General features: G+C 41.8%; 1 protein-coding gene across 1 annotated transcript; it reads left to right on the top strand.

Annotated features, from left to right (window-relative positions):
- The first annotated feature begins 1,682 nt into the window (after positions 1 to 1,682).
- Positions 1,683 to 26,260, top strand: LOC120546626 (apoptosis-stimulating of p53 protein 1-like). Its single transcript, XM_039781694.1, is given in 19 exon segments — positions 1,683 to 1,851; positions 6,752 to 6,899; positions 8,075 to 8,194; positions 9,116 to 9,186; positions 12,709 to 12,810; positions 14,646 to 14,820; positions 15,091 to 15,189; positions 15,192 to 15,289; positions 15,793 to 15,933; positions 16,212 to 16,404; positions 17,120 to 17,248; positions 19,438 to 19,571; positions 19,772 to 20,225; positions 21,360 to 22,141; positions 22,235 to 22,372; positions 22,473 to 22,606; positions 22,714 to 22,880; positions 23,125 to 23,324; positions 23,919 to 26,260. Coding segments are annotated over 19 exon segments (3,372 nt in total). The 5' UTR covers positions 1,683 to 1,806; the 3' UTR covers positions 23,961 to 26,260.
- Positions 26,261 to 26,471: the final 211 nt, after the last annotated feature.

Genomic DNA, 26,471 nt, shown 5'->3' with positions numbered 1-26,471 from the left:
CTTATACTGATCAAAGTGTCACATTTGTTTACCTAGTTGTTCCACACATTTGGGCGTTGGATTAGAATTTTTTTAATGATCAATGCATTTTTTTGTCACAGTGTGAATAGATATGTATGGAAGGTTAATACATCCTTGTTTAATTGCAATGTCTTAAATTGGTGGGATTTGTGGAAGTTTTTTTCAGTTAAAGTTAAAGCTCTCAGGAAGCAATATTCTGCTCGATCTTTCTTCTTCACTGTAGGTACCTCTTTGGGAGTAAATGAGTGATAGGATTTGTAAGAGGAAATGACAGTTTGAATAATCCTGCTGGAGATCAGGCCAGCCAAGCATCCCTCTCTCCCTCTCAGGAGTTGAATGATAAATGCCCCAATCTCCAGATGATGCCCACTGTAGCATTATGCATCAGGCAAGAAGGATACTGTATGTTTCTAGTCATGTACAGCTAGGCCTGTCTCATTTACTACATTATCGCCTGTATGCGATTATTTGAGCTGACTGCGATCATTTAGCATAATCGCTGAATTGGATTTCACAATCAATGGAATTTAAAGCCAATGTTACAAATGTGGCAGCAAATAAAAAGTAAATTAGTTGTGTTTCCATTAGCTGGGTAAATGAAGTGTCTACCTCAGCAAGGTACCAATGTCAGGAAAAAAAAAAACAGTCTGATGTCTGGCTGTCTATCTTACTGCTGTTGGGCAGGCTCTTCCGTTTCAGGTCATATCAAACCACATCTTTGCTTTCCGAAGCAAGATGATGACAGAGAGAGGTGCTGATAATGGCTCTCTTGATTTCTAGCTGAGAGTCTTCCCTACAGGTGCAGCTGTGTGTTTGCCAGCTCTGGGGAAAGTTAGGCTGGAGTTGTCGCTCCCATCCAGCTTTTCTAGACAGATCATTCAAAAAGGTTTAGATGGAAACATAAGCGTAGTAGCGTGGGGTCCTTAATAAATCCTGCAGTCTTGGGCCGCTTTTTAGTTGCATTAGGTCGGCATATACAACGGTTTTAATACAAGCTATTTAAAATATATCTGTGCAGCAGAGCGAGAGGTGATACATTGTTTCAGCAAAGTATTTGACGCTCCTTTGCCAACGATCGCATCGTTTCGATGAGCGGCTGTTGACATTAACAACATGGATTCAGGTCTAGTTGCAAAGCCAAACGCAACAGCACTGTGTGTGGCATACAATGAACAGAAACCGACGAATAAATCGTTAATCGCAATTATTTGTATGACAATTAATCGTCATCTCAGATTTCATAAATGCGACAACCCTATGTACAGCCAACATAAAAGTGTAAGGATGATCCTCTTCTTGCCCCTACATGATGCCCTGAGCTGCTTGCGAGTCACAGTTGTAGCCAAAATATTCTCATTAGCAGGGAGTTGTTGGTATTGCAGCCACTGGCACAACCCAGGGACAGTTTTCCAATAGAAGGACTTGTCGGCACCCTCCTCCACCATCTCTCTCTCTCACTGTTTGTTTCTCCTAGCTCTCTCTCTCTCCCCCTCCCTCCCTGAATTACACATACAGCAAGTGTTTTTTTTTCCTCCCAAGTCTCCTCTGCAGCACTCTTCAAATGCACGCACTGCTGTCGGTTTCAGTGGTCCCCTCGGGATGGCGTAACAATTAAGTCTCAAGTCCTGCAAGAGCGACAGTGCTATGATGAAGAGGTTTGTGACTATAGTGTTACGCGGCCTTGTTAGCCTCTCCAAGGAAAACCCCATTTGGGCAAAGGAGCACCACCGGCCACCAAAGAAGGAGATCAGGAGGAAACGGCGGGCGGCCAGAAGAGCCAAGACCATGGGCAGACGCAACTTAGTGAGGGCGGTTGGTATTTCTCGAGTGATCAGTCAGCTGGATCATTGGAGTTTCTGTTTTCCATGCCTTCACTCTCTGAATATATATTCAAATGATGTGGTAGTTTCTATATATGGGAAGGTATATTTTGGAATATTTGGGGTTGGCTTTTTGTGACCAATTTAAATTAGACCTAAATGTGTGCCTTAGTTATGTTGTCTGATTGGTTAATTGTGTGTCCAAATTGAAGGTTTGTTTTGGGATGCATCAAGATATACTGTAGGTCTGTGTTGCCATGGTCACTATTTTTCTTTCCGTACTATGTTGTCTTATTATGCAGCTGGTAACACTCCAATATCCCTGGGGGATTAGCAAAGTAATTATTTATCAGTAAAATGTAGACATACACAACTAGTCTCCAGCTTACTTACGACACTTTTTTACAGTTTCTCCCCCGTTTTGTTTTTTTCTTTCTGTTGTTGCAATGCTCTTGCAGATCAGGTCCCAAAATGACATCCATTACTTGTCTATCTGGGTCCTAATAACACTGTAAGGAGCAACATGAAATCATAGATGGATGGTATGGATGGACAGTGTAAGAACAAGTGCCACGGCTTCAGTACCGTTACATTATACATAGTTTCTGAATTTGCCTAAATCTGAGCCCTTATGCTCATAATCATCGGAGTGAAGTCAAAGAGGCTCTCAAGCACAAGTGATTATATTGTTTCAGTTAGGCTGCTGCAGAAAATGTCAATGAATCACACAGCTGCATTATTACAAAGGGTGAGTCACTTGGTCTCAGAGAAACTCCCGGAGTAATAATCTATAGCTAGCTCGGTGACTAAACTTAGATTTTATGACATACACTGGCAATTATTGTACCCTGAGGCCACACGTACAGTCATTCTTATGTTCCGTGTTGGGGAAGTTACTTTTAAAAAGTAGTGTTTGCTCGTTACTCGTTAATCCGTTACTTTACACCGTTTGACGAAAAGTTTTTCTTTTAATAACTTTTCATCTTTAAGGTAAAATTTGAAGTCCATCGCATGAAATCTCTAGAAGGAGTTTGTTAAAGTATAGCACCTTGACTTTTAGGCCTACTTCCTGTTGCCACTAGGGGGCGCTATGACTTTGAGCCAATATCGGCCTGTAAATGTCCTCGGGGTTGGACTCTTATGAATCCTGAAAAGTTTCGAGCCAATTGGATAGTGTACACTCAAGTTACACCCACTTCCTGTTTCGATGGTGAAACGCACAAAATGGCGGCCATGCCGTATGATGAAAAGTTTTTCTTTTAATAACTTTTCATCTTTAATGGCACAGACCAAATTTGAAGTCGATCGGATGAAATCTCTAGGAGGCGTTAAAGTACGGCATGTGGAAATGGCCAAAATCGCACTAATTTCTTAACTTTCAAAATGCAGACTTCCTATTGAGTTTAGGGTACGGCTCCAATGACGTTTTTTGTACGTCTTGACATGCTTCATGTGTGTACCAAGTTTGTGTATCAATTTTTTAAAATTTTGTAGGGTGCGCTAGCGAGCCATTTTTGTGCGCCTAATCCCGAAACCCTTATAATATCACATTCTTCACCAGGCCTGATGCGTGTGCAAAGTTTAGTGAGTTTTTCAGTATGATAAGGTCCCCCAAAAGGCGATTCATTGCGCGGAAGAAGAAAGAATAGTAATAATTCCTTCAGTTTCAATAGGGCCTTCGCCGCGGTCGGGCCATAATTATACAAAAACTATCTTTGACCATAAAGCCAATCTATGGTTTATCAGTGAAGTGTCTGAACTACACTGCAGACTGGATTTTCCACTCGCAGAGTGACGGCTGATTCAGTATGAACGAGTCCAGCACGGGTTGAATGCACATCGGCAAGTCATCGGCGTTACACGGTGTAAGTGTGTATGTAATGTCTGTATCGACTTGTACCGGTCGAGCCAACACAAGTCCACAGCGGTCTGCTGCGTGTAGCCTATGTATGAGCCCATCTCCACCGCATCCATCTGTGAGGTTGTCAGCTTTGTGTCTGCCTGGCATGCTGTGTTTGTAGGACGGCCGTTTTAACCGCCAGTCCTCCGCGATGTAGTGGCATGTGTCACGTAGCTCTCCGCTCGGAGCGCTGTCCAGCAAAAAGCCACGAAGCTTAAAACGCTCTCAAAAGTTAGCGTTGGCTGCTTCTCGCTTGCCATGATTGCTCTGCTACCAGCCTCTGTCACGTACCGTGTGGAACTTGTGAGAGCACGCAGCTGAGAAGGCAGTGTTTGCTGTCAAATCTGTCCCTGGGAAAAGTAACGTGCCGAATTGAAAAAGGAACTACGTTTCGTTACTATATTTTCAGTAGTTACACTACTTTTTACCTGAAAAAGTAGTTGCGTTACTGTAACGCGTTACTTTGTACACACAACACTGTTCTTAAATCAAACTTCATCGCACATTGCATTGGAGCACCTGCAAATTATTCATTTGTTAAATACCTGAATTGCAGCTGATGCATTAAAAATCTTTTACTCCCAAAGTAAAGTGTATAGTGGGTTTGTTGTAGTCCTCGTTGGAGGTTTTGGCTCATTGATTTGGTTTCACATTGTAGACTATGGTTTGACATTGTGAACCATGTGTAAACAAAGTGGTGTTGGTCTAGACAGCAAGAATAGGATAACCCTTTGATAGTAATGTTTCATTTAAAGTCTTGATTACTTGGTTTTCCTAGCATTGTACTTGAAGTGTTTCTTGACTATCCTCCCTGTGATGTTAAACCAGCAGTGACGCATGTGCAAAAACCTTGAGAGGTTAAAAGCAAACCACTGAAATGTAGAAAATCCAGATTACCCTTCTCTACTCTGTTTACTGACAACTAGCTGAACTGGCATCTAACTTGCACAAAAGCCATGATAGAACCTTTTTTTTTGTTTTTCTTTCAAACACAGTCAACATTTTTATTTCATTTTGAAAATCCCTCAAGTCTATCTTTGTTCTAGATCTAGTCTCCCTTTTGGCTCTCTGCACTTTGTTTAGTGATCTCTTCACAGTCCTGTTTATCTGTAGTCCCACAAAAAGTGAGGCCTGTCACATGAAACAGGAAGGCACACCTTAACCCCATAGAGTGCTTCTGTGTCATAGAAAACACTGCAAAGCTGACGGAAGGAAAACACACAACTGTAACAGTGAATATAGAAGAGTTCATATATAGTTCAAAGAAGTCAAAGTTAATGTGGGCTGATCTGAACAAGCCAGATGGGAAACATTATCACATTAATAAAACTGAATATCCTTCAATGTAACAGTTATGGCATAACTTCAGTGTGCATAGAGCACTTGAGAGGACATCATCCACTGCTCCACTCATCCTGTATTATGGCTTTATTCAACCGTCAAGACGTCGATTAATCTCATCACAGGATCCACGTAGTTGTTTACCCAGAAAATGAGTTGTCAAATTGTGAAAATAACACACACGCACACACATTTTACATTTTAAATTTTAAATTCAAAGTAGATCAGTGTCTTGTATGCCCTACAGCAGTATTTAACCCAGTCAGTCAATACTTTGCAATCACTGAATCTTCTTAGATATGTTTTTATCAGCATGGACCATCTGGATTTGGGGATTTCTTTTTTTTCTTTCTTCCAGCTCTCCTCCTTTAGGGGTTACATTGGACATGCGTTGGAAAGGAAAATCTAATTACATCCTGTATGCTTCAATGTTGTTAAACACTGAAACATGAAAAAGTTCAAGGAGGTCTTTCATATTCCACATTCCAGATAGATAATATGATGGAGAAAAAAATTATATGATATAAATTACATATTCATTCTATTATTAAGTCTATAAAATGAAAAAAGAATGCCCATTACAAGTTACTGGAGCCAAATTGATCTAGTGAAATTGCTTATTTTGACAAAATATTTCTGTTTGTAATGACCTCCCCTTTGATTAATAATCACAAGTGTATGTGACCACCATGACCATTGTAGCAACTTACATGACGACTTTAATTCCTTAAGTTGGTCAAACGACCCTAAGAGGCTGACAGACTGTTGTCTGGTTAATGAGATGTTTGCACTGTTTATGTTAGGCAAAGATATTCTAAGTTTAATTACAGAACATTTTAATTCAAATCCCAATATTGGTAAAAAAAGAAATCTATATACTGCTATATTATAGATTGATTGATATATATATATATATATATATATATATATATATATAATAGATATTTCCCCAAATGGTTCAGCCCTAGCTGTTACACAATCATTTCAGCCCTTGTGTTTCAGCTGAAAACACACACTATGCAGGCAGTGCCCTATGAATTAGTCCAAAGGTCATATATACATTCCAGCCAGGTTTGGACGGTAGTGTTGCACAATCTGACAGCTGCAGGTACAAAGGAGCTCTTGCAACCCTCTGAACTTACACTTGAAGATGCTGCAGTAGCTCACATTTAGGGGAATATATTTAGGAAAGATCTGCAGTTTGCTCAGACATCCGTTGACTCGACGTGTCCTGAAAGTTAAGTGTGGGATCTCTGCTTTTACTGTTACGTGAGTACAGACGGAAGCATGTGGGGGCTTGTATTGCTATGTCTTACTTCCCAGGCTGTACAGTGTATCTTCAAGGCAATGGCAGGCCCTAATCATAGTAATCAGAAAGGTGGCAGGCACAGGCATGAGTCCACCAGCAGCTCAAACTAACAGTTGGTGCTGGTGGACGGAAAAATGTTGCATCAGCAGACTGGGCTTTGTCCAACGAAAGAGTGGGTTAAGCTTCATCTTTAAACCACAACATTAGACAATTACATATTTTCTCACTTCTCATACTTTGATACAGAACACATTTTCATGTAATGCCATCTTTAAGTTTTATCTGCCAGTATGATCCGTCACTGTGTTTTTACGTTTTTCTTTCATGATTTTTATGTTTTGTGTTTTATTCCTCTTTCAGATGATATTAACGGTGTACCTCAGCGATGGGGAACAGGCTGTGACTGAGGTGCCCATCACCCCTGAGACGACGTGCCGCGATGTTGTCGAGTTCTGCAAGGAGCCCGGCGAGAGTGGCTGCCACCTGGCTGAGGTCTGGAGAGGCAACGGTAAGAAGTGGTTGAAATAGCGCTGCCCGCTACAGAGTGTAAGAGTTCAGAACGGTGAGAGCTTCTTTTCTTGTGGGAAGCAGCACTCAGTGCTCTGCCATGTTAAAGTGGGTGTCACCAGTAATGCATGAATCTGAAAGTCCATTATCTCTGAGCTTGACACTTGACTCACATGCACAACGATTTAATTATATCAAGCCGGACCTTTTAGCTTTCCTCGTTAATGTAAAAACAAGCACTTCATTAAAGAGTGCAGCTGCTGAGCAGGTTCATGTATGACTACCGGAGTGGAGGAAAATCACGGAGAAAGTTTCACACAATCAAAGAGAAGGAAGGTGTGTATTAACAAAAATACATCAGCTATTATCAGACTACAATAATATACTTAAAGTTCAAATGTGTAGGTCAGAAAAGAGTTACGTGCTGGTACAGTCCACAACACTGTCACAACAGATTCCACTCGGTCCAAATGACCACAGTCGTGCTGACACACCCGTTGTTATCAGCATTTTCAGCTGAGGGGCCACTCCCCTGTTGAAAACAACATCCCAGCCAAGGGCTCTATTAACCCACGTTATGCAATCATGTTCGGCTGGTGCCTGACAATGCTGCTGTCTGCCCTCGAAACCTCCTAAAACCTCTCTGTCTTTTGTCTCTGTCTCTTTGTCTCTCTTTGCCCACAGAGTGCCGTCCTCTTGAAATGGGAAAAAGTTTTAGCACGCGTAGTTATCCATCAATCTCAGCGGTCCCAGTTTTAATGCCTAGACACAGACAAATGACAGCATCATTAGTTTATCTGTTGTTCTTTACTTGATTCATTAATTTTGGTAATTTTAGCTGTCAGGACATTAACACCAAAAACACACTTCCTCCTCCACTCCCAAGACAGGTTTGCATTGGCCTGCAGTGCGGCAGCTGTATTGTGGGTTAGTTATTAGATATTGCAATACTACAATACATGATCAGTAGCAGCAGGAATTAAGTGGATTTTACCTTTGGACAGACCTAGGCTGGCTGTTGGCTGTAGCTTCATATGTAACAGATAGATATGTGGTTTTGATTTAACTGTCTGCAACCAAGCGTATTTCCCAAAATACCAAATCTTTTTTATTTAAACTGTTCTATTAACACCGAATTTTGCATTGGAAATACGTTTAACTCTTCTGTCTCTGTAGAGCGAGCGATTCCCTTTGAGCACATGATGTATGAACATCTGCAGAAATGGGGGCCTCGGAAACAAGAAGTCAAGTTCTTCCTCCGGCATGAAGATTCGCCAACGGAGAGCAGTGATCAAGGTGAGCATTGTCGCCGTCTCCCCTGTCTGGAGGTTTTCCTGCTCTGTGTAGTCTCTACCTGAAGGGTGGAGGGTGGAGTCGAGGGTTGTCGGGGAATTCCGACACCTGTTCTGGCTGGCTGCTCAGCTTTGGGTTCTGCTGTCAGTCAATAGTTCTCTTTTGCAAGTTTTTATTGATGCTTGATGGGCCATGTCAAAGGAATAAATCATTACATTTACAACATTATTATTAATATCACAACAAACACACACACACACACACACACACACACACACACACACACACACACACACACACACACACACACACACACACACACACACACACACACACACACACACACACACACAAAACACAAAAAAAAAAAAAAAAAAAAAACACACCTTATCACTGAAAACAGCTCTGCACACGATGAGGGACTCACTGAGACAAAATAATTCCAATGTTGGAATTGAATTCAAGTTGGTGAACATGTGTAGACAAATAAAGGAAGTACACACAAAGTTAACAGGCAGCAGAGAATAAATGTATTCTGACATGATCCAGATCTGATTCATATTTAAGAACAATTTGAAACCTAACTAAGAAAGTGTATTTTTGCAGCAAAGGTACCATCATGATATCCTTATGTATTTTTAGAAGTATAGCAGAAGTGGAATCCTTGTGTGACGTGAAGTGTTAAATAATTTACTCTCATCTTTCCATCAAGCCTTTCTTATAAAAAAAAAAAAATAAATTGAGTTAGGTGGCTTTAGTCAGCCATGCTTGTCCCAGTTCTTAAATGCCTCTGTCATGAGCAATCAAGTCAGTGACTTTTCAAACTACTACTGACAATGGTTGTTGCTTTTGAATCTGCACTTGTGTGTGCTGGTGTGTCTCTGGCCTGCCTGTGTTTGTGACGGCGACTGTTTCTTTTTGCAGGGAGTCAGCAGTCTCAGGATCAGACGAGTCGCAGAAGTGGAAACACTGGAGAGAAGCACAATGAGAACGGGGTGAGACTTAATTATTATCTAAATGATGTTAAAATAGAAATGTACAAAACAAAGCACGTAGGCCATTATGAAATCCCTCAATTATATGTAGAAGAAAAACCTACCAAGTGTGGCATATATAAAGAGAGCGACAGAAAAGAAGACACAATTAAGTAATTGATTATTATCATAAAATTGACTGGGAAAATGGACACTGAACAAGTTGTATGTTTATTGTTTGGCAGCTTTTCTGGGTTTTCATAATACAGCACAATAGTGGCATGAATCCAGTCTCTAGTATTAGGTTAAAGTATAATTATCAGTGGATACATGATATTGATATTAAGCCGGTGTTTAAGAGCAACATCACAGACACAGTTTTCCAGAACTGCTCCAGTTCTACACACTGCCTGTATTTTCCTGTCAGGTGGTTCCATTATTGTGCGTGTTGAGCTCTAGCTTTAGGATGAGTGTGCTAGGAGATGTGAGTGACTCTGATAAAAGCAGCCTCTGGCGCAACCTTTCTCATAACCGACCATCTGTCCCAGATTTTACAAAATTGTAAAGTGTTGTGGTCAAGGAATTGTAGCTAATTCAACCTTAAGGGTGGAGGACAGTGCAGAGGAAAGAAGAAAGAAGAAGACTGTAGCACAAGAGCACCCAGAAGCCATTCCTGTTATCTTGAAAACTCACAACTTGCGACTCTGTTTGTGTTGAGAAAGTATCATAAGGTAAAATATATTTTATGGATTAAGCGACAGTCTCTGATTAAGCACTGCCATTATTGTACTACTAAACTATAAAACCCACAGCACCTAGCATGACAAGTGAAAACATCTATTTTATCGTCACTATTCGTTCACTCAAAGAAGAAAACGTTATCAGTTGCATGGCCGGCATCGCTTAACCTTCCAAGCGCCGAGGCTCAGTTGTGTCCGAGTTTCTTCCTAATATCTGATTTAGAGGATTATATCAGTCAGCCGTCTGGATGATATAACGGGCCCTAAGAGGATCATTGCTTTGGCTTTTCCACGGGCTGCTGCCCAAAGCCCAGGGGCTTTCTCTCCACCATGCAGAGCTGATCATCCTCTGAGAGGGCTGCTGCCTCGTAAAGAGCAGAGGTGCCTCAAGGGAACGCTACAACCATCACACGCATTTTCAATATTTTTTAATATCACAATTTTAGCTTCCATAATTGATGATGACAGCTTATTGGCAGTACTGATACAGTTGCAGCCCTGTATTTGCCCATTTCAATAAGATCTAGGGCTGCAACTAACAATTATTTGAATTATCTGTTAATCTGATTTATTTTTTTTTGATTAATTGATTGATCTTTTGGTCTGTAAAATGTTTGTCTGTTGATAATAGTAAAAAATGCTGATCACAATTTCCTTAATCCCAAGATGATATCCAACCAACAGACCAAGAGCGAAAGACACTCAGTTTACTATTTGAGAAATTATTGACAAGATTAATTTAATATCACAGTGGTTATCAATTAATCAAATAATTGTTTCAGTTCTGACAAAATCTTCCCAACATTATTATACGAGTAATAGTCATGAATACCTGGGTTCTTTTTATTCTATAACATTATCCTCATGATCATTTTAACACGATCATTTCAGCTATAATCATGGATCGCTCTCCATTTCATTTACGTACAAATCTATTCAGCTGTTGGAGGGAGTAACGTGCTCCCCCATCAGTGTTGCCGCGGCTCCTCTTCTTCCTGGTCTGCCCTGGTCAGTGTTTCTCCAACTCCCTCTTCGTGTGTGTGTGTGTGTGTGTGTGTGTGTGTGTGTGTGTGTGTGTGTGTGTGTGTGTGTGTGTGTGTGTGTGTGTGTGTGTGTGTGTGTGTGTGTGTGTGTGTGTGTGTGTGTGTGTGTGTGTGTGTGTGTGTGTGTGTGTGTGTGTGTGTGTGTGTGTGTGTGTGTGTGTGTGTGTGTGTGAGTGAGTGTGTGTGTGGGTGTGTGTGTGTGTGTGTGTGTGTGGGGGGGGGGGGCTCACCTCCCCCTTCTGAGTCTTCCCAGACACACTTCTATCTGAATGCCTTAACAAATGTCAGGTTAGAAAACACTGTGCAACAGCAACATGGGCAAATGCTGTGTCCGTCCTGAGTGTTTTGAGATAATGCATGACATGTTCATTCCTAATTTGTTCCTAAAAAAACAAGCATGTTTTAATCAGACAAGATGACTCACAAAAATCCTCTTCTAATTGAGCAAGTGCATACAATATTTTTTTCTTTTGCGTGTCCCTTTTATTTCATAAGGACTTTATTATATTATCTATTTATCATGTCGTCATCCTTTCAATGCCTTTTACTGATCTCTTCAAAAACAAAAAAGCACTCTTAAAAAAAACACCATGACATTTCCTGCTCCTCTTTGAACTCAATTACGGAAGGCAAAGTCTTGGAGCACGTCAGCATTTCAGTACCGCTTGTAGTTTAGAGGACTGTACTCGCTGCTCACTCACTATGCTGTTTTATTGAAGAGTAGTCCACCAGTGTGTTGACAGTACCAACTGTTTTTTAGGATATTCAGAAGTCCATAGAATGCTAGTTTTGGGGGAAAACAGAATCAAATGTGATCGCCAGTCTTTCTTTATTCCGTGAGCTCTCAACCAACAACATGGGTGCTGATTTCTGAATGTTTATGGAGGTGAACCATTTGTTTCATTTCTAGCAAAGCCACTTTTACGGTTACTTCTACTAGCTTGGTCTACATGATATGGACCCTATAACTGTATAGTGTTTTTGTCTTGCTACACTTACAGGTGAAATGATTAATTGATCAACAGAAAAGAAGAAAACGGCAATTTTTTCAAATTTTGTTTAGAGGTGTCGAGTACTAGTACATATGTGGAAAAACGTTGTATAAATCCTTTTGTTGCTCCTGGTGGGAGTTGTTTTGGCTAGAGAGAGAGAGAGTCGCATATCTTTTGTTAGTGTGTCATCGTACTCCTAGCAGCTCCCACAGGGCAAAAAATAAATAAATGTTGGGTCATGCTCTGCTTTGAATCAAACAATGTTGAGATGGAAGATAGAGCCTAACAATTTTTGACAGAATGTGTGTATTTATTTATTTTTTTTAGATTATATTTTTGGGGCTTTTCCCTTTTTATTATAGTTACAGTGGATAGACATGAAAGGGGGAGAGAGATGGGGGATGACACGCAGCAAAGGGCAGCAGGTCGGATTCAAACCCGCACCGCTGCAGGGCTCAGCCAACATGGGGCACACGCTCTTACTGGATGAGCTAGAGGCTGCCCCAGAATGTATTTATTTAAATTAGTTGTTTTTCTCATGAATCAAAACTTTCAGTGGTGTTTGAAAGAAGAGAAGCACCAACAACCACACCCTTACTGTTAAAAAAAAAAAAAAAATGATGTATCATCAGTCTACACATCAGTGGCTCTTGCAACATTTCAGAGGTTGTCAACATCAGGACCACTCTGCTCAGTGGTGTCAACATCAGGACCACTCTGCTCAGATTTCTGTGTTGTTGACCATTTCTCGTGTGTGTGTGTGTAAAGGTGGGGAATCAGCGCGTGGAGCTCACGCTGTCAGAGCTGCAGGAGATGGCCACGCGGCAGCAGCAGCAAATCGAGGCTCAGCAGCAGATGCTCGTCGCAAAGGTAGCGTCTTGTCTTCATTCTGTTATCTTACTATAAATCGTTACCCCTGAATATTATAATGGCCCTTCTTTCAAGCTATGCTTCATACTACTCCTGCTTGGGAATATGAGAGGGCTCACGTTTATCTTACTATAAATCGTTACCCTGGATATTATAATGGCCCTTCGTTCAAATTCTGCTTTTTACTGCTCCTGCTGGGGAATATTAGAGGGCTCACAGGTCCTCTACACAGTAGGCTCCCCACAAGCTGCGATATCTTCCTGCTTTTCCAGTTTAAATGTTAAATCCAAAACACTACCAGAGAATTATGTGGGAATTATGTCAGACAATTTGTCATTCCTTAAACCTAAATGTTGCGTTCTAATACTGGGATTACACCACAAAATATTGTGCCTTTTTGAGATGGTTACTGTGTCAGACGAGGCAATCATTCTTGCAGTAACTTGGCTGAGAGACATGGCAGACTATCCGTTAAAGCCCGACTAATCATAGCTTGCCATCTTTCACGTGTTGCGTAACGTACAGAGGTGACCGGAAAGGTGCGGGTCGGTCTGATGTTATGTCATGTAGTCTGCGCCACAGACACAGACTGGGCATTAGTTCAAAGCCAAGTAAGTTCAGTACACAGCCTCGAACCTTTCTGATAGAGAGAAAATGGACTGCTGTTGCACTACTCTCATCCAAAGAGTCCCATCATGACCTGAAACTGGGGCAAACAGTTATGTAACAAATGAGATGAGAAGGAAGTATGAGTCAATGTGCTATGTGTTTGTCAGAAATCATAGTTCAGGGCAGTCTTGATAGGAACTCGTGCACAGACATTGCAGTGTTTACTCAAGCATGTAAATTATGCTTGGTTTTGAATATACTACCTTTCTCAGACCAGTCATAAAGGGGACTGCCCATTTCTCCGAAGCTGCATTGTTCCGACCTCTCAATAACCCGAAAAATTTCCTTTGGTCCTACAGCCCACTAGTCCGACGTCCCGCTGGTGGCGAAATTACGAATCCCACTACGGCCACGCCAAGACCCGCCCTACGAAGCGGCTCGATTTGTTGGGGTTATGCATTTGACCTCAAGTGGTTAATGTTAGTATAGCAGATTTGTCAGGGGATAGGACCTGAACAAATGGGGTTATGTTACCTTGCATAAGCATGGATGCCTGGCCAATAAATGCTATTGAAGGGCGGGGCTTGGCGTGGCCATACGTCGGACTAGTGGGCTGTAAGACCAAAGGGAATTTTTAGGGTTATTGAGAGGTCGGGACAATGGATCGTCGAAGAAATGACATGGCTCAGTCATAAAAAGGAGAATTCATCTTGTAATGGAAGGAATAAGAACCTCCACACAACCTAACAAGGCGTTTCGGTGCGCTAAGTCTGACCACCGGGCTTGTGGTGTGCTGATCAATCAAGATCAGTCATGCAAGATGAAGCCCACTGTAGACCCGCAGATAGAAAGACTTATTTATCGCCTTTGTTGTGGTGTCTGGAAAGTAGGCCCCCGTGAAGCCCCGCAGTCATTTGGAAACCTGGGCCTGTCATTTCCTATTTTAGGACCTTAACTGGAGCAGTTCTCAGTTGGGTAGAGAGATGAAGTCATCTGACCCGTTCTTCAGCCTTCAGACAGTCTTGACACAACACAGCATTTCATTTAGTGCATACAGTAGAAAGATTTAGCCTAATTTCAGGGTATGTCTGCCACAGAGATATCTTGTAAGCTTTGGGGTGGTGCCTTGCTGGTTGTAGTATTGAGACACTGTTGGATGCAGTTTGACATCATTTTTGTACCTTCTGTCGCCTATAAAACATCGATCTCTGTCTCGTCCTCTGAAGGAGCAACGTTTGCGTTACCTGAAGCAGCAGGAGCGCCGTCAGCAGCAAACCGTTTCAGAGAGCGAGAAGCTGCAGAGGCTGAAAGACCGCGTGGAGAGCCAGGAGTCAAAGCTCAAGAAGATCCGGGCAATGAGAGGCCAGGTGGACTACAGCAAGGTCATCAATGGCAACCTGTGTATGTATACTTTCAATGTGTACCTCATTTAGTAACTCTGTTTTTATACACTCATGCAGTTGTGTATGTTTCTGACCAGGCCACCACAAATAACTACAATTTTGGGTGTGAGGTGATGTTATTCTCTTGCCGTCAGGTACTTTGATATATTTACATCAGGAGTTGGGAAGGAAGCCTAAACCCCACAACTGGAGATGAGAAGAGAGATTGAAGAAGTCACCAAACATGTAGGAAATGAGCTAATGTGGTTTCTTGATTTCTCACATCCAGCGGCAGAGATTGAGCAAGTCAGCAGCCTGTTCCAAGAGAAGCAAGCCGAGTTACAGTCTGCAGTGCTGAGGGTGGAGCAGCTCAGCCTGCAGCTGGAGGACCGCGCAGGGGAAAGCTCAACGGCATACAGACCGCCCTGGGGGGGCAAGTAACCGGCGCTGCAGCCCTAGAGCTCCGGAAACTCTACCAGGAGCTTCAGGTACTGCATAATAGAAACGAGTAGGGATGTCCCGATCAGCTTTTTTGGCCCCCGATCCCAACTTTTAAAATATTGAATATCTGCCGATACCGAGTCCCGATCCGATACTTGTATTTGCCTAGATAATAGAGCTGCACACTGTTTTTTTGTTTACAAAAATAACTACGTAAACAAAGCAATTAAAAGATGCTTTCAGCTTAATATATTTAACTTAGTGCAGCTAGCATTTTTGTAAAACTCCTATGTAAAATCAACTTCTACTTAGAATGGTGTAGAACTTACTGACGTAAATGATCGGAGTACTGCCCGATCAGTTAAAAAAACATTCCATATCGGCTCCGATATGATACTTCCCGATCCGATCGCGACATCCCTAGAAACAAGTGCATCATCTAGTGACCACTTTTATAGCTTCCACTATGTTTACTTTAAACCTGACTACAATTATTGCAGGATCTAGTGAATCTGTATGTGTGTTTGTGCCCCGCATTTATCACCCTTAGATCCGGAACAAGTTGAACCAGGAGCAAAACAGCAAGCTGAAGCAACAAAAGGACCTTCTCAACAAACGCAACATGGAAGTGACGCTCATGGACAAGCGCATCAGCGAGCTGCGGGAACGCCTCTACAAGAAAAAAGCTGAGGCACGTCAAAAAGAAAACCTTCCCGTAAGACTAAGAGCGCTCAACACATCTCCCCATTCAGACTCTTTTTGTGGAAATGCTTCTGGCAAAAGTTTTTGCTTACATCCCTTTGCTCCGTAAACCATCTGCCATGAGGAAACTATTCGCCTATGGAAATAATGTCTTGTACTTTCTTGTGAAATAGTATTGAATATATTATTATTATGTTCATGTCATCTACATGTTGATTGTTTTGCACTCAACATTTTAAAATTGTTTCTGACTTTCCCCTCTTATAGCTGAACAGAGCCAACGGGCCTCCCTCTCCCCAGCCTGCTCCTGGTACTCTGGGCCGTGTTGCTGCTGTCGGGCCGTACATCCAGGTCCCTGTACCGGGCCGGCAGGAAGGAGGCTACACCATACCACCAGATCCACTGAAGCCTCAGGCTCTGGGCGTTAATAACACCGCCAACCAAGGCCGCACCAAGTCAGGTTGGTTGAAATTATAATTGCAGTGCAGATCCCACCTGCACGCTGTAAAACATAACTGTAGTACTGGATACAAGGTGATACACTATCTTTAAGTTTTGTAAAGTGAATTATTTTTTTTTTATTTTTTTTTTTGAAGAAAGCAGGAACAGGGTCATGGTCAGTTAGATCCTGGATTCATTTACAGAGTAGCTTGGATACATGTAAGATGAGATAGAATAAACTTTATTGTCCCGAAGGAAATTTGTCTTTTGCAAGAAGTTCTGACAACAGCTGCATACAAACACATACATTCAATTTCAATTATTCAGTTTGTAACAGACGGTACATACGAAAACAATGTACTTTGGGACAAGAAAAATAAAATGGAGATCGTCCGCTTGGTTGAGAGGAGATTGCACAGGCCCTGATATAGCAGAATATTGCATTGCAGAAGTCTTGCATGTTTTTACACATCTTGCATGAAAACTTTGTGACTGAAATTCCCTCCTGGGCCCCAACTGTTAGTTTCCTTACTACCTGACTTCTCAGGTAATTCTTTGCCTTGATTTCTGTGATTTTCCTTTCCCTTCCTCTCTAACCCCCTTGTCTTCGTGTGTTGTGTATACTGTGATTCCCCTCCTTTTCTCTCCTCCTCTCTCATGTGTCTGTGCTGTCCTGTCTTTGTCATGTCTCTGTTTCACTGGGTGCGGGGTGGGGGCAACTCTTCCTGGGGCAGACGGTGTGCGAAAGCCTCCCGGCCCTTGGAAAGTGTCTGATTTAGACATCGTTGTGGACCCAGTACCCCCGTCCCTTCCAGAATTACAACCGGGCACTGGAGCCTCCACTGGCTCTGACGGCACGTCCCGTGAGTGCACAGTGCTGCATAAGCAGAAAGATGGCACTTCCTGAACCTTCTCTCTCAATTGTCGCAAGGGATCCTCAGCATGCACTGAGTTTTTACTCCGTACAACAGCCTTATCTTTTAAATATCAAAGTCCGTTTGATTGGCAATGAATTTAAGATGATCAAAATTGTATTCCGCTCCGATCACTCCTTGAGCCCCCTACACTCTAGTCACCAACTGATGTTTTTATACTCCACAAAACAGTTTCACTTTAAAAGTAATGGAACCAATTTTGTCCACCAGACAAATCAAGGCTTACATGCACAGCTGGGGAATCTGAGGAGGAGGTGAGCATCTGTTCCTGGTTAATGTGAACAATGGCTGACTGATGGAAGCATCTTTGTTTGGCATTATTAATCTCTCCTGTCAGTGCAGCATTTGAGCCAGTTTTTCTGAACTTGAGAGAGCGCACATGTTGACATTTAATTTGGAGTGTTTCCGCTGTGGATCGGCGAATGACGTCAAAGTAGTGGGGCGCCATCTTGAAACACTTAGCTGCCATCTGCAGAAATGTGATGCTCTTAATCGTAGTTGACATCTTATGAAGAAAGTGTTACTGCTGACCCCTGTGTGTGTTTCTACACTTCTGAGAAGGTTCAATAAGTCGAGTGCCTCTTCAATTTACACATGCAAAGCAGTCCAAGATATTTTGGGTTTTGTTCTAATTTGATAACATCCCCGGCCTGCCTAACCTTAACCTTCACACCACATCGTCACAACTAAGCTGTGAGAATTACTTTTAGTTGTCAAGCACTTAACATGCACAAGGAAATTTTACTTGTACGTGTTAAAACGTCATCTGATTCACTTAGCAACTGTGTCACTCCTGATAACCTGTGAAGACCCAGATCAAGCTGTTTCCTTTTTAGTGTTGGTAGAACTGCTGTATTATTACTGTATTCATCTCTAGCAATGCTACATTGAAGAAAATATTGGAAGCTGCTTTTAAAATCGACCACACTTGTACAGCTCTACTGTATTGTTTGTTTGTCTTAAAGTTACCATAGGTACTAAATAGCATATTGGACATCTGAATAGCCATAATTGGCGTTTGATACTTTTTGGGTCTACTCAGTTATTGTAATATTATACAACAACATTCCATTACCACAACTATTGCTGTTGTTTTGTTTGTCTTCCTTTTTCCATCCTCTTTCTTTTCAACCTATCCTTGCATCCTTTTATTTTTTTATTTTTCTTCCCCCCAAGTAATCAGTTTAGTCTTGGAGACAAACCGTACTGACATTACTGGCAGTCCCTGAAATCTCCTACTAAATTGCAATTTAGTTACCATTTACCAAATGTAACTAAATTAAAACGCTAATTACAAGAACACAGTAGCAAAAATACTAATGCAGATACATTCATTGTTCTCATTGCAGTGAAGTGAAGGCTCGGGATTTTTATCCTATTGATCAATAGCCCCTCTTAAAACAATTGTTTTCTTTAAGAAGAACAGTAGGACAACTTGTAAATCCTTTGTGCAAGAAATAAAACATTTGGTGATGTGCCAGACATGTAACATTTTGAGAACTGACCATTAATATTTAAAGTGCCTTCCTGAAAAGTCAGCTAATAGAAATGTTCTGTCTATGGGAAGTTTCTTATCCCTCGGTCAATGTGTATGTATTTTCAGTATTTTAAGTAAATGGTACATTAAGCCATTTCTCTGCGGTTGTGGCAGTATACGTAATCAATCAAGCTTTTAGCAGGAGTTTGTGATTTGATTCTCTCATTATCTTTGCTTATACATGTAAAATATGCTGAATTCAGGTCAACAAAAAGGCAACAAGGAGTGTGTTTGAATGTCTCTGTTAATGGTGTCTGGTTAATAGGATAAACTTCTCAAAATCCTGAACCCTCCATTTAACACCAATCCTAGGTCAAAATGGTACAGATATGTATTCCATGTGTATAAAATGTTACACATACCATCACTAATATTCCACTTTATAATTATCACACAAAGTCACACATTTTCTAATGTGAAAATGAGAAAACGTTACCGTTTAGACCTAGCTCTGGTGGACATGCTTTGTCACTACCCTGAGTTGTTAAAGAGGCTTATGCTTTTCATACCACCTCAATCATTGGGTATGGTCTTTTTTTCTTTTTTGCAAACCACTTACTGTGTCCTGTTTGTGCCCTAGCTAATGATACTGGTTGGCCTACTTTAGGCAAGACCACCACATCTCTAAAGCCTCCTGAGAGACGAGACTCAGGGACTGATACCCAGGGCAAGAGTCCTCCCTCAGGCTCCCCCGTCACTCCAAGTGCAGAAAAGGTTTGTCCTCTTTCTTCTAACCCGTGCATTGTTTTGTCACTGTTAACCTCCTGATGTAATGTCACAAACATGTTCTATGTTTGAGATTGTGCTAGAGATAAACTGTCATACTGTCTTGATTAAATATAATTGAATTTCTCTGTGCAAAATAAAAACTTGTATCGATGGGTGTTTGCGTGTGATTTTATGTTGCTTCACAGGTGCTAGACCCCAAAATGACCGTGTCCTCCCCTGCCATATCCAAGCCACAGCCGCCTCCCTATGGCTCCCATCTCACCTCTGCAAACTCGGCCAGCTCCTTGGATCGACGCAAGGATGTACCTCCTCCTCCTCGCCCGCTCCCGAACCCGCCAGCACCTGCTTGGCCCCGCGTCCCCGCCTCCACAGGCTCATCCTCGCAGCAGATCCAGCAGCGAATCTCGGTGCCGCCAAGTCCCACCTTTCAGCCTAATGCACCGCTTTTCCCTCCTGGGCTGAGTGAGCGGCTGGATCCCCCGCCAGCTGTGGCAGTACGCCCCTTCATCCCAGACCGAGGATCACGGCCTCAGTCGCCCCGAAAGGGCCCACCTACCATGAACTCCAGCTCCATCTATCACATGTACCTCCAGCAGGCAGCGCCAAAGAGCCAGCCGCTCAAGCCTGCTCTCAAAGCAGGTAAGAGCTGGGTTTGAAGAGATGGTCCAGTTTGTGAAGCCTTACATGTATGATTTATTGGTATTTTAATCATTCGTTATGTTCTGAATTGTGATATAGTGTTTCTTTCAGTATTGTTAGCGCCAATGTTGTCTTTTTAGATAAAAAATAAATAAAAATGGTAATTTGGCCCTTGAGACTTATAAAATGTACAGCAGATAGTAATTTCAACATTTACCAAACTTAGTGCTGACAGAATTAGTCAATTAATCTTATAGACTTTTAGCCTTTTTCTTTATTCCACAGAGACCCTTCAAGGAGGGATATAGACAGTTGGGCTGGGCAATATATCTGTATTATCGATATCGTAATATAAGCCTAGATATCGTCTTAGATTTTGAGTATCATAACGCATATGTGTTTTCCTGGTTTTAAAGGCTGCATTACAGTAAAGTGATGTAATTTTCTGAACTTACCAGACTGTTCTAGCTGTTCTAGTATTTGCCTTTACCCACCTAACCATTATATCCACATTAGTGATGATTATTTATCTAAAATCTCCTTGTGAAAATGTTTTGTGAAAGCACCAATTGTCAACCCTACAATATCGTTGCAATATCGGCATCAAGGCATTTGGTCAAGAATATCGTTATATTTGATATTCTCCATATCGCCCAGACCTAATAGACACAGTTGCACATAAAAATCAAAAGAGACAAGGCGGTCTGCGGCTCACAATACAGTAAAGAAGAAAATGTGCATATAAGTACACTGTGGTAAACATACAGAAGTTACTTCAACTCAGATCGGTAGGCTCAAATGTAAATAAACAGAATTTTTTTTAACAAAAAGGAATTGACAACAGTTTTGACTTTTAATTAATCCTGTTTATGTGTCAAGAGAAAAATGCTAAACATTAGGTTGTTGCAGCCTCAAATATATAGAAATACTATATATAATATTTTCCTGTTGTAAATTGAATACCTTTTAGTTGTTGGACTGTGAGAAAAAGGAATTTTAAGAGGTCACCTTGAGCTCTGGGCTGATGGGTAATTCGAATAATTGAAAAGAATGTACAGGTAAATGAATAATGAAATTAATTAATGATGTCAATGCCCTCCCATATGTAATACTACATTCTCTGTTTGTCTCCAGTATATGGGAAGCCTGTTCTCCCCCCTAGCTCGACCCCCCCCTCGCCTCTGCCTTTCGCCCCGGCAGGAGGGGCCTTCCCGTTGCTCCAAGGCCACCTTGGTGGTGAGGACACTTTGGATGGAGAATTTGATGATCACGAGTACTTCCAGCACCCGGAGCCGTTAGCGCCTCCTCCCAGTGTGGAGAACATCCCACGGCCACTCAGCCCTACTAAGCTAACGCCCATGGTACACTCCCCGCTGCGCTACCAAAGTGACGCCGATCTTGAGGTGCTCCGCAAAAAACTGGCCAACGCTCCGAGACCGCTCAAGAAGCGCAGCTCCATCACAGAACCGGAGGGCCCCAGCGGACCCAACATCCAGAAACTGCTCTACCAGAGGTTCAACACTCTAGCAGGAGGCATAGAGGGAAATGGAGTCAGTGGATCAGGAAGTGGCAACGGTGCAGGTAATGGAACGCCATTTTATCAGCCAGCTAATCCTCCCGCGTATCTGGGAGGCGACTCTGTGGCCGACACCGACAATGGCAACCTCCCCTCTGAGACGCCGCTACCACCACCACCGGAGGGACAGGACCTGGGCTCTGAGGCTCCGCCTCCATCTACTGACGCTAATGACAATGAGCCACTGCCCTCGCCACCAGAGCTGGATCCTGCTGAAGCGGAGGAAGCCGAGGAGGACGACAACAATAACAATGTGGGAAGCTCTGAGGCATCGTTGCCCAGCCCCGTGCCAGAGGTGACCACTCCAGAAGAGAGCGGCAAAGTGGCCTCGCAGCCCCTGGTGAGACACGCGCATCAACAGACTTACTATTGCAATGAAAGAGTTACATTTTCAGTAAATAAAGTTGTAATGGGTTTCTCTGCATCGTCACAGGACAAGCGCACAAACCTGAAGAAGCCAAACTCTGAGCGCACTGGCCACGGCTTCAGGGTGAAGTTCAACCCTCTGGCCCTGCTGCTGGATGCCTCATTGGAGGGAGAGTTTGACCTCGTCCAGAGGATCATCTATGAGGTATGTCACGACTGTGTGAGTATACTTTTGATTTATTAGTATTTGCAAACAATTCCGTATAAGCACTCATCTTTTCATCTGGGTCTTTCTTTTCTTCCAGGTGGAGAATCCTAGCACTGCCAATGACGAGGGCATCACACCCCTGCACAATGCAGTGTGCGCGGGACATCACCACATTGTCAAGTTCCTGCTGGATTTCGGTGTGAACGTCAATGCTGCAGACAGTGATGGCTGGTGAGTGACGATGTCACACATTTTTAAGCAATTTCATTACGTTTGATTGTGCTGTTGTATCCTTCCATTTATATATTATGTTTGTTTTTCCTTGTTTGTTTGAACAGGACTCCGCTTCACTGCGCCGCGTCCTGCAACAGTGTTCATCTCTGCAAGTTGTTGGTCGAGTCAGGGGCCGCCATCTTTGCCAGCACCATTAGTGATGTGGAGACTGCTGCAGATAAATGCGAGGAAATGGAAGAGGGCTACATCCAGTGCTCCCAGTTTCTATATGGTGAGAAACCACCTAGTCCAGGGTGCACAGATGTTATTCTAAAAGGACTCGTTCACTTCAAAATTAAAACATTATCCCTCTATCTCTCTCCGTCCAAGATTTATTACAGGTTGTACAAACCAAACACCTTAGCTCTGGTACTGTAAGGCAGCTTGGTTTAAGTTGGAAAAAGTCTTTGTGAGATGACTTTGTTTCTAAAGATATTGGTGTGATATTGATAGTCTGTTTTTGGCCTCTTATGCAGGTGTTCAGGAGAAGTTGGGTGTAATGAACAAGGGGACCGTGTATGCTCTGTGGGATTACAAAACTCAGAACCAGGACGAGCTGGCGTTCAGCGAGGGGGACGCCATCACTATTCTGCGACGACAGGACGACAGTGAAACAGAGTGGTGGTGGGCGCGACTCGAGGACAACGAGGGCTACGTGCCCCGCAACCTGCTGGGGGTAACACCAAAATACATTATTTGTCACATGATTCCATCAGCTCATCAGTAGGGTTAACTAAAACTGTCATGGGAAGAGCTAGACAAGTTGTCATGGCTGATGCATGGCATTTCTTTTGTCATTTTCTGATTTGTTTATCCTTATTAATAAATGTAGAGCTGAAATCATGAGTAGATTAGTCAAAGGACAGAAAAGTAATTGCAAACTATTTTGATATCTTTGATAATTGGTTATAATTTTTCAAGCAAGAATACCAAACATAGACTAATAATAAATTAAGAGCAGGCTGAAAAGCAGTGTTTTATTATTTGGTTGAAGGTTTCAAGCCGGTTTCCCCTCTGTGACCTCTGAGGAACAAAATCTGCAGATTAATCAATATTAAAAATAATCGTTGCAGCCCTAAATGACCGTATGACCTGTTCGATGCTATTCTCTGTAAAATGTGTTTAGGATTCTGACAAATTATCAATTCCTAATATGAATACATTTTGAGTCACGGGTACACAGGGAGGTCAGTGACAAATGCGCTAATGTGCATAATAACACATTAGTCATGTTAAACATTCCTCCTGTTTGTGGTTGTTTTCTTTGCAGCTCTATCCTAGGATCAAGCCTCGTCAGCGCTCCCTGGCATAGTGGCTCACTCCACTGACCTCTGGCTAACAGCTGGACTAGTGACAAAAACCAGGAGCAGAGAACAAAGGAGCCTGGTGCTCTGTCTTCTCCCCGTGGCCATAACCTCCCCCGGCCTTGTGCTTCTCACAAATCCTTTTTCTCTGACGCAGTGGGCACCGAACTCTGATACCCATATTTACATCTACACGCACATAGAAACACTCGATGAAACACAAGCACTCCAAATGCGAATAAATCTCTTAAACCACTCCATCCTGATTTGCACCCCCAACAACCAGCACCTTTCACCCTATTGCTCTGTCATTGTCCCAACTTGATCTTACTCCGATTCAGTGTCAGCTCTGTATCAGACATCAACTTGAAGAATAAAACACTAACCCATGTCTCAGTAGTTCTTGCAGTGGACTCTTCAGCCATGAGTTCTGTGGTGGCACTGGTTTACATGACACTGTATGTTGACTGGAAAATCATCTCTACTGGTGAGGCGTTGCTGATTTTTGTTAGTGGAATGTACTTTGAGTTATAGGACATTAAGTTTTTTTTTTTTAATGCCAATTTGATCCCCTTGCGCGACAAATGTGCTCTGTGTTTGATTTTGCTGTAGTCTAACCACCAAAGATGAATATAGGTTTACCCATTTTAATTCTATTACTCCCCAAGACCTTGAAGAAAGGTTGAGGAGTGAGATCAAACAATTGATTTGCTGCTATCAGTATTGATTAATGATCTAAAGTCCTTCTAAATATGCTCAAGGAGCAGGAAATGGATTCAGGACTGGAAAATAGAAAATGTTGTAAACCCTCAGTATTAACTACACAGGCCAGTCAAAACAAATCCAGCGTATTAAAGAAAAGGATGGATCGCATTTCATGTACATCATTGCGAGACTTGTTTTTTTTCATTCAGTGTCACATGTTCAGAATCTAGGAGTATTGTGGATTATAAAGTTTTTTTTCTATAATGGGAGATTTCAAGATGCATCAAGCTGTGTGAAAACACTGTTTGAATGAACAATCAAAATATTCACACAGAATTAGTATTTCGCTGAAATGAACGGCTCATGCTGCAGTTTCGAAAAGATCTTGTGATGGAAATGGAAAATAAACCAGTATTTTTGCTTAACCAAAAACGTTGCCAGATGAGAAGAGCTGTAGAGTATGCATAAAGGTTACAAATGTAAAAGATCTAAAGGTATTGCAATTAAGAATTGGAAAAAGAAGTTGTTTTTATAGTTCTAAATTCCACAGTGGTGAGACGGGCAAGAATCAGCTCCACGGGGACAGACAGGTCCTAGTTCTTAATGGTGTTATTGGGTCATTTTTGCTATTTTCAAGTAATTTGCAGTATGTATAATGTTTTTAGGCATTTATAATAAGTTGGCCCTCACTACAGAGATTCATAGTTTTTATTTTTTTCTGACAACATGGCAAGGAGACCTGCAAGCAGTATCTCTACATGAAAAGAAGAACTTGCAAATATTTAATGAAATCCTTCACTGCACCTCAAAAAACACTGAAATCATCACTCAAAACACAATAACGAGTAACTTTGTTACCCCACTAGACAAAGTTAACACTCAATATTAATAACTTATTTTTGTTCTACTAGCTGCTAAGTAGATCTCTGGGCACTTAACGTTGCAGTTATTTTTCTGTGGCTGTGACAAACTCCACTTGAAACACTTAATCTCAGGACCAACATGGTGCTGCTGACACTCTTCCACCACTAAACTAGTGATCATATTTCTATTTTCTATCTCAACAAACATCATGTTCAATTGAGCAGCGAACCAAAAAAAAAAAGAAAACGGATCAGCAATGGGCATAAATTATTGATCGATGAAGAGATGGTTATTGTGTCTGAAATGTAACATGAAAACAAATGTTCAGATTCAGTCTTTAAATTCGCTTCAGACAATCCTGAATTTGCCCAGTTCTCTTCCTCTAGCTGCCCCCCTTTCAGGTATACACCATTCCAGTAACACTAATACATGCGTTATATGTCACATTATTATACATCTAGAGTCCAACAACTTGTTCTGAACTCTGAGTGACTGAGTGGTATGCCAGGTGTGCTAATGGCCCAGGCTTTATGATGGCTTAATCTGTACATAGTGTGAGGAGATGTGTTCTATGTCTGTTTGCTGTATGGACAAGTGGGCTTTCTGTATAAACGCTGTACTCACACATTGAATTCTGTAAATGTGAACAATAAAACAGAGGCTCTGGCATGACTAATGTATTTCAGTGTCGTATCGGCGAAATAATGCAGTTTTTCATTTTATAAAATGTGTAAATATTGTTAATGTGTGAATTGTTCTCTTTTTCTAAGGTCATGAATGAAATCAGGATTTCCTTATAAGCAGCTGTATCTTAAGAAATGTTACATATGAATATGGAGAAACTAGGTCTATTAGTCTAATTTGACTGATGTAGAGAGGCAAACCTTTAAAATTCCCACAAAAAGTAAAATAAGAAAATCGAAGAATTCAAAGGGGGAAGAAATTAATTT

The sequence above is a fragment of the Perca fluviatilis genome, chromosome 18, assembly GCF_010015445.1.
Source record: "Perca fluviatilis chromosome 18, GENO_Pfluv_1.0, whole genome shotgun sequence".
Classification (NCBI taxonomy): Eukaryota; Metazoa; Chordata; class Actinopteri; order Perciformes; family Percidae; genus Perca; species Perca fluviatilis.
The sequence above is the reverse complement of the archived record's forward strand: the minus strand, read 5'-3'. Positions and strand labels throughout refer to the sequence as shown.